General features: G+C 45.8%; 1 protein-coding gene across 8 annotated transcripts in view; it reads left to right on the plus strand.

The window, feature by feature from the left end:
- Positions 1 to 13590, plus strand: part of Auts2 (activator of transcription and developmental regulator AUTS2) — a 1090556-nt gene that overhangs the window by 284771 nt on the left and 792195 nt on the right. For all 8 annotated transcript variants that reach the window (XR_015633985.1, XR_015633986.1, XM_087578369.1 and 5 more), the window contains 1 exon segment: positions 2260 to 2472. Coding sequence is in view for 6 of the 8 variants with exons in the window: in XM_087578369.1 (XP_087434495.1) it covers positions 2260 to 2472 (213 nt within the window). In the remaining 2 variants the exon portion in view is untranslated.

Raw genomic sequence — 13590 nt, forward strand, 5'->3', positions numbered from 1 at the left:
CTTTTCTTTTCAACAGATCTTCCTACTTTCTTTATTAAGATTTATTTATCATTAATTATGTATGTCTATGTCATGTCTCTGTGTGGGGGTCTCCCCCTTGACTGCGCATGTCTGTGCTTGGCAGAAGAGCGTGTTGTGTTCCCTGGAGCTAGAGTTACAGGCAGTTGCGAGCCACTTCTTGTGGGCTCTGGGATATAAATTCCTGTCCTCTGGTAGGGCTTCCTTAGGTCTAAGGCATCTCTCTTGGTTTTGTTTCCTCGTTGTTTTGTGTTCTGCTGAGGGTGATTGGTATCTCCTACAGGGACATAAGCAATTTATCAGTGACTATAGTGTAAGAAAATCCCTCTCCTTCTCCCAGCAGTAGTTAACTTCCTGGGGAGGGCTAAAGTTTACTTTATTTTTAAATGTGCCATTTTTAAGTGAGCCTGAGGAAGCGTGTATATGTGGTGTAGAGTCAAAGAGCATTCTTCTTTGTGAGAAGTACCATCTCCACATATTTATAAATAACCGAGGGACAAATCGTGTCTGTGTGAGTGTTCCCTGTGTGTCGCATCTCATAGGGTTCTGTAGCACATGTTGAGCTCAGCTGTGCTTGCCGTCGTGCGATTCTTCCTGAGTTGAGCACATACTTAGTGCCCATTTTGGAGATGTGCAATAATCAATGTATGGACTTGGAGACAGTGTGCGTTGAAGCGCCTGCGGGAAGTCACTGGTTGTTCTGTGAGGTCTCAGAGTCACAGGGTTTACTAAGTTTCCTACTCTGGAACCTTAACGTACCGATGACCTGCATGTCAATAACCCGAGATTTTGCCCTGCAATTTATAAAGATTCAGGTCCCCATCCCAGTTCATTAATTGCCCAGCCCAGTGATACTATTGTTTATTTTGCGGTAAAGATAAAAATTAAGGTCACTTAGGGCTCGTGTTTTAGCATATATAACGCATTAACAGTTGTAATGACACCCAACGCTGAGAGTGTGCATGCGTGCATGTGTGGGTTTGCACACCCAGCTAGCAAGCTGTGGACGCTCCCTTGCTCTCTTGCTCTTGAGCCTGGGTTATTTTCAGGACTACACTCCTCTTGTCTCTTTGTGGGTTCTGGGGCATCTGAGCTCCTGCTTGGGTCTTCTGGTGACTTTTGCAGCCCCGCCTCTGAGCAGTCATTTCCTCAGCCTGGACAGTTCTCTTCTTTCTGACTCTATTCACCAGGGTTAGCTGTGTTTGCTGTGGTGCTGCTTTTCCTGAATTGAGCACAGAGTTAGTGTTCATTTTGGAGATGTGCGGGAGTTAATGTACCAATCTGGGGACAAAGTGCATTGGACTGCCTCTGGGAGGTCCTCGTGTAGCGAGCAGAGGAAGCCCTGATCTAGGGAGGTCCTGTGTGACTGCGCAGTGTTGACAGATATACAGCCCTGTCAAGGCTTCCATAGCTGCAGGCTCAGAGGGATGGCCATGCTTTCCCAGGGTAAGTGAGGGGTGCGGGGGGGGGGGTGTTAGTGTGTATGTGTGTGGGGAGAGTACAGGTGTTGGCAGTGCGTGCAGAAGATCTCCTCTCTAGTTTCCCTGCTGTAGACATTTGCACCCTAAAGACTTCTATAGAGACCGCTTGTGCTGAGACTAGCTAAACGTGTGTTCCCCCTCCAGTTGTCCACAGTAAACCCTGTCTCCTGCTTTATCTGAATGGAAAACCCCAGCTTCTTGTTCAGCTGTCTGCTACAACACTGCTTCTCTGCAGCTCTGGGTCCCTGGAACTTCTCTGGTTCAGACACCAGTCTGCTTGACTCCAGCCTCTGTCTCTGTCTGTGTGTCCCGTGTGTCCATCCACTGTCTCTTCTTTATGCCTGGAGGTGTGTTGGACGTGGCAGTGCTCATGTGGTACTCCCAGCGCTCAGATGGCCAGCAGAGGATTCCTAATGCTTGGTGGAAAGCCAGTCTAGCCAAATGAGCAAACCCTGGGCCAGTGAGAGAGAGGCTCTGCCTCAAACTGAGAGCAGTTGTCGAAGGCGCCAGAGACTTACCTTTGGCTTCTATGTGTCCGCGAGCAGATGTTCATCCATACCTCCCTCACCCAACACGAGCGCACACAAACACAAAGGACTATGATCCGTATATGTATGGCGTCCTAGGGATTCAGGAAACTGGATTACTATTTCTGTACCCATTCCTTCCTCGCGGACAACCTTATCTAGTCTGTACTCTGGCTGTGACCTTAGATACCCGTGTAACCACCACTTCCCTTTTCTTTTCTTCTCTTCTGCAGAAAGATGTAGCAGTTAAGCCTCAGGAACGTGTGGAGAAACGGCAGAATCCCCTGACCAAGAAAAAACGAGAAGCCCTTACCAATGGCTTGTCCTTTCACTCAAAGAAGAGCCGACTCAGCCACTCGCACCACTACAGCTCAGATCGAGAAAATGACCGCAATCTCTGCCAGCACCTTGGGAAGAGAAAGAAGATGCCTAAGGGAGTCAGACAGGTGAGCAAGCCTGGCTCATTCTTTCCTAGGTCCTCCTCTTGCCGTGCGCACCTCTGCAGTTCTTCTCTGTGGGTGACAGTTTTTTTTTTTAATATGATGATGAAGTAATGGCCTTGGAATGTTGTATGCTTGATTCAAAATAGTATTGTCAAACTCTAGGTGTGTCAACAGTATATGACTAATGCTTTGCCATTGGCCCCCTTTTGTTAGGTGTTCTGCGTGTCAGAGCCCCGTGTAATACTGAGGAAGATAGAGGGTCTGGCTTCTGTAGATATCTTTGTGGTGTGGACAGCCCGCTTGGAAAAATTGGTTACCTCCATTGTACATCTCAGGGTTCTTGTGCGCGACAAATGGTGGTCTGTGTTAGCAGGCCCTAATGTAAAATTCATACTGAGTTGTGAGGAAGGGAAGTCGTGATAAAGAATGCCCGCCTGTGTGCCACATTTGGTTTCTATGACCCTCAGACTTGGGATGGTCTCTGTAATTGAACAGAGGTTTTTGTTGTGGGTGTGGCTTCTGGCCTGCAGATGATCAGGTTACAATGATCCACAAGAAAAAACCGAACTTTACATTTAGGAAGTCTGTCTAATGGGAATCCTTCTGTGAGATGGACTGATAATGAAAACAAAGCTGTCCTGAACAGTCACTCCTCACTGTGCTTGTAGATACCTGTGCCCTGTGGATTTTGACGGCCTTTGGGTAAGACTGGTTGTCACTTAAAAGCCACAGAGAAAGGACTTGCCATGGTCGACAGAGCACATGAAACAGGTGATTTCGAGTTTGCAGATATTTCTCTCCCGAGTATAAGATCTGGCATAAGTATAAGTATAAGTATAAGTATAAGTATAAGTATAAGTGTAAGTGTAAGTGTAAGTATAAGTGTAAGTGTAAGTATAAGTATAAGTATAAGTGTAAGTATAAGTGCTTCCAAAACCTCCCGGGTCATCACAACCACATCATGTCCTGCACTGAACACCAGTCCCCAGCCTCTGTCCATGAGCTAATGGAATCTTCAGTGTGAGAACTTTACAGCTCGATCATGGGCAGGCTGGAAGTCACTTGTGTAAGACTTGGGGAGTGTATTGTGAGTGATGACTTTTAGTCACAGGTTTGGAAAGATAAAAAGCCCTAAGAGGATAGAATGGGCTGTTTGGTGTCATAAAGGGGGCAACGGACATGCATGTGTAGAGACATGGTAGAGTGGTGGGTGACAACAAGGACACAGAAAAGCCTGTATCATGACGTCCTCAGATATGACCCTAGGCACCAACAAACTCCCTGTCAGTAGGATTGTTAACACTTCTCAGTCGTTACGACGTCCGCAGCAAACGGGCTACAGGCCCTTAGTGTATAGCATAGGTAGCTGCTCATGCAGTAACCCTGACTACTGGCTAACTAACTGCCATGTATACTTTAGAGAATCGGAAACTGGGGTTGCAAGAAATGAGGCAGTTTGTCGGAGAACCCCTTGCTATGTGGCATTTGTCTAATTACAATTAACATTTGTAAATTACACAAGATTTCTCTAGCCCCTATGCTTCCCCTGTGTATTGTTTCCTTTGTTCGGCATCAGGGTTGAGCATGGAGGGAAAAGAACTCTAGATCATAGGATGGAGGCAGGAGGATCTACAGATAGGAACAACGCAGTCAGACATCTACATTTGATTTGGGAAGCGGGATATCCTAAGTGCACAGCAGGCGTGCCGCGTTGGAAAGTACGCACTGGGCTTGTACTTTGTTTGCAGTGGGCAGAGGGAAGGAAGATGGGGTGGATAAAAGGTGACATTGCTCTGGAATTTGTGTTCCTCGCTAATGCGCAAATATAATTACCACTGCAGAGAGGCTGTAATATTGTCACCTTTGTCCCAGACCCTCTTGCCTTCCCAACGTGATGTAGAACTGCTTCTGACCCTGTCAGGTGAAGGGACCATATTACCTCCCTGCCAAGGCCAAGCGCTATGTCTTTTTCATGGCTCTGTCTCGCTTTTCTTTCCTTTGCCCTCAATCCTTGCGATTTTCCTGAAGCCAGGAGTTTTAGAATTCTTCTGTGAAAATAGCAGTGAGACTATCAGAAGACTGGGGTCACGCATCTGGAAGTTCATTTTGGATCTTGGTAGTCAAATCACACTTTGGGTATTAAGGATGTTTGTACTCAAGGCTTTGAAGAGTACTTACAGAGGACCTGCAGATAATAAAGAATGAATCCCACCTTTCACCAATATAACAAAAACATAGTATATTCCTATGCCCTTTATTCGTGCTGGACTATACCAGTTTATCAGGAATGTTATTTATATTAGGAGAGAAAGTAGAGTTGATAACTGAGGTAAAAGCATCATACTTGTTATTCATAATAATTTTAGAATTACTCTCTGCTGATGCCCTACTGGAAAGTGAAGTTCCCGAAGTATGCTCCTCAAGAGATCCCTTCTGGGCCTCATGGTAACCTCATCCATAACATGGCCAAATGGAGGGTCCTAGAGATCTTTGAAGGAAGACCATAGCGGGCCTAAAGAAGGCAACTTATTTTACTCAGTCTGTATTTGAGTAATGGCTCTATGAAGACATTTAAATAAGAAGAGAAACTGTTGTAGAGCAAGGTACCCTCCATTATATGAACACTGAGTGGTACAAGGTAAGACACTATAGTTTGATAATTCTAGGAATAGATGGAAGCCATTGGAATGGCTCAGAATGGAAAGAGACCTTGTTGCCAACCCCAGGGGTCCTTGCGTAGTCCTTAGGATTCACAGAGTAGAAGGAAAGAATCAATTCTAGTAAGTTACCCAGACAGACAGACAGACAGACAGACAGACAGACACACACACACACACACACACACACACACACACACACGTACTGTTAAAAGAACAATGAGCAGGATTGTTTTGTATTGTGTTAGAGGCCAGTACTTACCACAGTCACTTCCCTGTGTCCCTTAAGTCCCTCCAGGTAGAATAACTGATTCTATTTTAGCTGGCAGGAACCTTGAGTTGATAGTGAGCCTTGAGGAGAAGTCTCCAGTCTGTTCTTTAGAGCATCTGACTAATGGAGTTAAAGTCTGAAGACTTACAGATGACGGTGGGCATGAGGAAGAGGGATCCTGGTCTCCCGTCTTTACATGTGCAAAGTGAATTAACTTTGCATCCTATTAGGGTGGTGCTTCTGAGCAGGCAACTTAATACATGGCTTTCCTGTAATTATGGAAGACATTACTCTTTAGCAGAGAGGAAATAATAGGATTTTTTTTTTATTCCCTGAGAGTCTGTTGAAAGCAACTAATCTTTTCACTCTGAGCGTGCAATTATATACTTTTAAGAGAGAAGGGGGAAAAAGGTGTAGTTCTAAAACCAAATTGCTTTTCCTTCCCTTGTCTGATTATAAAACCACGGCTCCTGTGATGTGTTTCCATTCTGTCAAAAGAAAGTGTTTTAATTGGCTCTTAGCTTATTTGCTGGATTATGGTTTAAGGATAAATACATACTGTCTTAGAAGAGGGGTGATCAGTAACTGAGTTGGCAAATGGTTGGAGGTTTCAGCAACATTGTCCCAGTCTCTGAAAGAGCGGGAGGAAAAAAAAAAATCCGATCAAAGGCTGGAATTGCTATGACACAGAACAGTTAGTGTCTCTGTGACCTGCTGTTCCGAAAACGTTCTTCCTGGGAAAGACATGAACAATTTCTCCCAATTATAGTGACTTCCACCTTGGGGAACGAGTGACTGTGGGGCTTACTTACAGGGCAGGGGTGACAGGTTGCTAACATTCGTGTGGGTGACAGTCCTCCCCCAGCACAGATGATGCTCTCCCTGTGGCTTCCTAAGGCTTTGCCAGCCTGTGTGCACCAGTACCTGCATAACACTTGGAAGGTCAGATGTGGGCAGAATTGTATACAAAAGTCGAGAATTGCCTCAAGTTTTGGGTCAGGTCCCAATGGTCTTCCCTACTCCCTCACTTTATGAGGGGGTGCCAAAAATCTACCAGCCCCATCATGGTGGACAAACCAGCATAGCTGATTTCGTGGAGGTTGGTGGCAGTGTGGCTTGCAGGATTGCTCATTACCGTGCTTACTTTTTCTCCTGTGGAGAACTGTGAGTACGTATGATAGGAGTAGACATTAGAAGTGTTAAGTTTGCTGAAGACGTTTCAGGGGATATGTCTCCTCCTGCTTTGATGTGGCAGTATAGCTAGAGGAAGCAGTACCTCTCTATTGGACCTTCCTTCCTTTTTTTTTTTTTTTTTTTGGTTCTTTTTTTCGGAGCTGGGGACCGAACCCAGGGCCTTGCGCTTCCTAGGTAAGCGCTCTACCACTGAGCTAAATCCCCAGCCCCCCTTCTTTAATTGGGAAACTGAGTCAGGCCGTATTCACCAAGCAGTTATGTGTTTCCTAACCCTCTCGTGAAATTTTGACTCTCTGCAGAACATTTTGGGAAAACGTGATCTTTCCCTGAGCGTTAAAGAGACTTTGTTTGACTTTCTATACGTCTTAACTTCTGTGCCATAGAAATTTATGCTTTAAAATTTTAGTGCTCTACAGTTTAAAGCACAGAGACGACAGAGGGGTTTAGAAATAGTGCAGCCATTTTGAAAAGGTGATGAGCCTTGGGAGAACTCTGAGTTAGCTTTGATTGAAGTTCTAAATGTGTTCAATCCATTAATTTGTCCTTTGCAATACGAAGTGCACTGGAGGAAATAGTCTGAAGAGAGTGAGAGGCCATCACTTGGTTATATGAGAGTGATGCGTGTGCGTGTGCATGTCTGTTTCGTGTGTGTGTGTGTGTGTGTGTGTGTGTGTGTGTGTGTGTTGCATGCGGGTATGCACAGGTCCGTGCATATATACATGCAAGTGTAGATGGAGGCCAGCTCTCATTTCGCAGGAGACACTGTCCTCTTTCTCTTTTGAGACAGTATATCTTTGTCTCGGAGGGAGCCTGCTAATTCACCTAGACTGGCTTTTAGTAGGTACGACAGAGATTGTTGCTAAGAAAATTTTGTTCTCAGACTTGAACAAAAATTGAATGATATGTATAGACAGACGATCAAACATGGAGGAAGTTAGAGTAACAGAGTTATCCTTTCAGGATGGGAGAAGCCTAGAGTAAAGCCTGTTGAGCCTAAGATAGCGAAAATAGTTTATAAAGCCCGAGTCTCCTCTTTCTTCTGTTGTCCTTTCCAGATCTCCAGTCTCATGTCCTCCCGACATGTCTAGTAGAAGAATCTTTTGCAGAAAAGAAGCTGCCATCATGGGGAGTCTGCCCTAGTTATCCTTATATACCCATCCCCCCCCCTCGGAGTTTATCAAACACTGGGAGAGGGCAGTAACCTTTTCAGCTGCTTCCTGCCAGAGGGATGGGTACAGTCTAGAGGTTGTGTGCTCAAGAGAGAGATGACTCCTACAAGCTAGGTTCCATGGCAGGTTCAGGATTCTGTGACAGGATCTCACAGTCAGTGCATGTGAAGCTCCATGTGTAGGACCTGTCATAGAAGCAGGGAGGGAGAAGTAGACAGGAGAGACTACTTTAGCATATCCAGCATCAGATGTCCCTTTTCAAGAAAGGTCTACCTAGCAGCAACTAATCCAAGGCCGGTCTCAAGAGTGGAGATCTAGGGATCTGTTTTCAGGCTCCCGATGGCTGTTGAAATGTTTAGAAACAGTGTGAGGTCTCACCCAAATGGTTTCCAATGAGAGTGAGAGAGAAGCTACAGCAGTGGGTCTTTGAAAATAGTAGGGGGCCTGTCCTTCTGGGCCATAGGTAGACACTGCCTGCAATGTTGGCATTGAGGTATGTTCATGACATTCTATGTCTGGGAAGCATTTTTCCCCATAAAAAAATTTAAATCACTTAATGAGAAATAGTTGTCAGAATAACATCTCATATGAATTCAAGTCTAATATCTAGGGAGGCCTGTAATCTTCTAAACTGTTAAAGAAACACATCAAACATGGTCTTCTTTAGTTACACTTTCTGTTGGTTATTTAAAACCACAGAGGTAGCCCGAATTTATCACATTTTTTATTGGGAAGCTCATTTGAGGATGTGGTCCACAGGGGTTCCATGGGCTCGAGAGGAACGTCTGTCTCCTCCTTTGGCCTTAACCTTACCAGTTGCTTCATCGATGTGATGAAAGCCAAAGACCTTACTTAACCAAGGCTTGGCTTGGAATCATAGAGGGAAATTTCCCCTGTATTGACACTCTTCGTTGCAAAGTAGACACTGGTTAGAGCTCACCTCTAGAGCTCACCCGGTAGGGTCTCTGTGGCCCCTCTGAACAGGAGAAATGGTCACTCTGAAATGCCTCATAGTCTCCTGTGACTGACTTGACGTTGGAGGACCAAGTAGTCTTCCTTTTCATCCCTCTGACCACCTTAGTACAACTTGTAAGGATGGTTATCGAGCACCCAGAAGGTTAGGTAATCCAGTCTGGTACTCTTACCTGCTATGTAATATTTAGATAAAACTTGGGCAGAAACCGAACACTTACACTGTCAGTCAACAACCACCTTTGTTCTCCAATGCATCCTTGTAATTACAATGGCGAGTTCCACAATAGATCGTCCACTTTAATGAGAGATTCGGTATCAGTGTCTTTTTACATAACCTTACTCAGACTGCCTTAACTTAGTCAAGCTTTCCAGCTTCCTTTCTCATTCTTGACTGTCGTAAGAGTCATCTCACCAGATAGAATAACCGTGGCACATCCATAGTCCATGAGCCTGGCCTTGGTCTTTTGCAAGCTGATGCAGATGATGTCATGGCAGCTGCTCGGCTTGGAAGATAGTGCTGTGTAGCTCCACCTTAAAGAAAGAAATTTGATTCCAAGTTGCATGCATTATAAGTTACTATATTGTGTGTGCATACTGTTAAAATGGTAGGGCCTGGAAATCCAGGTAACCCTGTGTGGGTTCTGCACTTTAGGAAAGAGCCTTTGCCCCTCTCTGGAAAAATTACTGCAACAGAATTAAAATGTTGGCATGTTTGCCTGACATTGAAAATTTTGAAACATAGGCACATGACCCATTCTAAGAGCAGAGGTTGTTCTTTACAGTTAGAGCTGTTATTAGAGATATCCAAAGGCAGTTGCTTTCACTTGCTATGTAGGGATTACATGCTGGCCTCACCTGGATAGAGGGATAGAGTTGTTGCAGCAAGGCCAGGTACATGAGCTTTCTGATGTATTTCTTGTACTCCTGATAGAGCATCATGTCCAGTAAATGTCTGTCCTGCTGGGACTGTTACCCCAGACTGGTCCTGTATTTGTTTTACTGTTACTACCACTCTTGGGAGCACCATTTATGACATTGGTTATGGTAGAGATTATATTGCAAAGGAAGATTTATGGTAGAAAACTTAGATTAAACAAATCTAGCTAAAGCCCCATTTTTGAAGGTCTCTTAATTAGTTTTGAGTGGAAATCTAGGCCAAAACCACACAGGTATTTATTTAGCGTGACTGCAGAGCCAACAGAATTCTGGAAACGAGAGCATTTGAAACACGGATGTAATTTGGGATTGTAGTTCCGTAATGGAAGGACGTATGAACTTTGCTGTGTGCTCTTTCATAAATTTGCTGTAATAGCTGAGTGCCTGGAGGTACTGAGAAATGGTGTTAAGAAATGTGAGCTGCAGTCAAACCACTTTAACTCATACTTCATAATCTCACTTAAAATGTAAAGTGGGAGTTCATTTGCTTTTCCCAAAACCAGGGGATGAACACTGGCTAGGGAAGCAGGTAGTCTAAGTGCAGATTTTCACCCCTCCTCCTCTTCTTCTTCCTCTTCCTCCTCTACCTCCTCCTCTTCCTCCACCACCTCCTCCTCCTCCTCCTCCTCCTCTTCCTCTTCCTCTTCCTCCTCTTCCTCTTCCTCTTCCTCCTCTTCCTCTTCCTCCTCCTCCTCCTCCTCCTCCTCCTCCTCCTCCTCATCTAATCCTCCCTTTGCAGCCCAGCTCTGCAGCAGACCACCTACTGATGGCTCCCTCCCCTCTGCCTCCCTCACCAGCGGACCACACGTTCTTCCTCACATGTTCTTCCCGCCTACCCCAGCTTCTGTTTCATCCTAACCCCAGCGTCCCTCCGTCAGCAGCACTCCCTGAGAAGCCACAGGCCTTTCTTTCCAGGGAGCCAGAGGGGGTTACTGCAGATCTTCACCTGTCCCTCTGCTCCTCCAGGTCCAGGCCCATCGTCTCCTCCCCCGTTCTACATCTGTCTGCTGCAGCCTCTCTTCTCTCCCAGCATCCATCTCCAGTGGATCATACCGATTTCCCCTCCTAACTGCTCTCTGGTTACATTGTCCCAGCCCCCAAACCCCTGGGGACCCAAGGGCCACTCTGGCCAGGAATGCAAGTAGGCTAATGGCACATATTCACTTCTACCTCTGTTCCTCCAAGTCCACAACCCCAGGCTCATTCCCCGCTCTGTATCCAGACTTCTTCTCTAGCCTTTCCTCACCCTGTGCCCACCTTCTCTGAGATCTCACTAAGCGTTTCGTGGTGGAACACCCTACTTTCCTAAACTCCCATAAATCCCCTATCCCAGCCCCTCCCTATTCCTAAGCTCCCAATAACCTTAAACACCCAGGTTTGTTTATCCGGAATACTACTAGGTATTCCAGATAAAGCCCTGCCAGGATCCCAGAAGAATTGACAACACACAGCTACAGAGCTCTCCTAAGAACCAGACAGGAAACAGAAACCTATGATAAAGGTCCTTGAAGCGGAAATGAATGAATCCCTTAACGAAATCTATGAAAATACAAACAGTGGAAGGGATTCAATAAAACAGTTGAAGACTTAAAAGTGGAAATAGAATCAATAAAGAAACCCAAAACTCAGCAAATCTGGACCCCAAACCTTAGGAACTTGAATAGGTGGTTGACAAGGATAGGGTAGGCTATAAGTCCTTTAATTTAAAACTGCATTGTGAGAGCTGAAAGGTTTCAGTGGTTACAGTTCAGGATTGGTCTGCCCTTGCAGAGGAACTGGGTTTAGTCCTCACTACTTTATTGGGGCACTAACAGTTACTTTAGCCCCAAGAGAGGCCAATGCCTCTGGCCTCTTGACGGCACCCGAACTCAGATGCACATTCCCACACACAAACCTACATGAATACGCACGATTAAAAAATAAAATAAAAGTTTAATATTCTGCTTTTGGGGTGGGGTAGTTGAATTGTACATTCTTCCTTCTCACAAGAATACAGAGTTGTCTCCAGTACAGCCCGACGGCAGCCACAGAACATGAAGCAATTCGCTAGCTTCTGCTCCCAGCCATCCCATCCCTCCACAAGTCTGCACATGACAGGTATGGGTAGGAGTTGGGAGTGGGTGGGTGAATGCGGTTTTTTTACAGTGGTTTTGGTGGGGATCCAAGCAGATGGCTGTGATATCCACGTGCTCCAAGATTCTCGTGGGAGTTGATGGCGGTGACAGGCGACTCCCAATGTGCTATTTACAGTTTTGGTTGCAGTCTCTCTGTGACATCTGAATGCTCTTTAGCAACTGCTTTCATTACTGCCTTTCGAGGAGCCGCTAATTGGAAATGAAATAGTGGGTGGGCTCTGAGGTGGGCAGGCAGGGACAGGTCCCTGTGATAAGTACTCCCTCAGGACTGCTGGGCATCCTTACGCCCAGTCTTTGGACCTTTTTCAAAATAGGGGTAGTCAAAGTGCATCTGGAGGTTCCGTACACATGAACACTCCCTGCCCAAAGAATCACATGTACAGCTGTGGGTCCAGGAAGGAACTGTGCGAATGCCAGACGCTCTCTGCTTTCCCTGTGTGGTTAACTGGGTGCAGCCGTTCAAGTCTCCTGGCAGCTTGTGGTAGTCTCCTGAACCCTCCTTCTTCTAACCTGTTTTTGCAGAACCACTATGGCTACTACGAGTGGGTGGAAGGGTCGCATTGCACAAGTGTCTGTGTATATATGTTCACGTGGAGGCCATAGTATAACTTTCCATGAGACTTCTCAAGTGCTATCCACCTCATTTAGAGATGTTATTACTTACTGGCTTGGAATCTACTCGGGGTGAATGACGAGAAAACTTAGGAGATCCTCTGGGGTCTGCCTCCCCAACACTGGGATAACAGGTGTGCACCACCGTGCCTAGAATTTTATGGGGATCGTGGGACTCAGGTTCAGGTCCTTGTGCTTACAAGTCCATGACTCTGCTTGCTGCGCTGTCTCTCAGCTGCTGACTGGACGATCTCCTGAGCTTTGGGATTTACTGCGTATTTAGGTTTGCGTGTGTAGCTTTTCCATCTATAAACTCTGACTTGTGATAGCTCTGTTGGAAGTAGGCATGGTGTGTAAGCAGGATGAGGGGAGATTGATACTGGTTTGATTGGCCTCTGATCGCAGATGATGGCCTTGGTTCAACACAGGTTATGTTGTGTCCTTGATCGTCAGAGGTGGAGCAGGTCAGCATGGCTGAAATTGTCCCTCTCCTCAGTGGGAAGGATTAGCACTCATTCCCAAAATAATTTTGCATGGAGAATTCCTGGGATGAGCCAGGAATGACCTCAAGCCTGAAGTTGTTGTCAGCTTCCTTTTAAATTACCCTTAAAGATGGATATAATAGTCTCTCTTTTTTTTTCTTTCCTTTGAATGTTTTGGTAACTTGTTATTTGGGACGGCACCATTCTGAATTGCACTTTTTGTTTGAATGGAAAGTGTTTGCTCTTCTCAGCCCCTGAGGCTAGGGCTGAAGGGACCTTCGGTGACATAAGCCTTTTTATGTACTTAACCCTCAGTCCCATTAGACCTGCTTTGCTCTAGGAACCCAACTGTTTTAATGCATCTGGGCACAGCTCGGTCCTAATGATGTTGAAACAGCAGTTTTTGGTATTTCAGATAAAGGCCCAGAGTCTTGCCTGTTGATACAAGCATTGATTCTGTAGCAGGTAAAGGGAACAGAGTCCCTGCTGGAGGTCTGGTGCTTTCTCATACCCAGTGGTATGCATGCATCCGTGCACCAGTGCTCTTGCATATACACAGAGGCAGTAACTAAAGGAGCTCACAGGCGCTCACTCGGCCCACGTGATGCCTTCCCGGAGGCCTGATGAGTCGAGTCACATGCTGCTGGCACACTTCACCTGCATTCATTGATCATGACTCTGCTGAAGCTG

This window comes from Rattus norvegicus, chromosome 12, assembly GCF_021556685.1.
Source record: "Rattus norvegicus strain SHRSP/BbbUtx chromosome 12, alternate assembly SHRSP_T2T, whole genome shotgun sequence".
NCBI classification, from domain to species: Eukaryota; Metazoa; Chordata; class Mammalia; order Rodentia; family Muridae; genus Rattus; species Rattus norvegicus.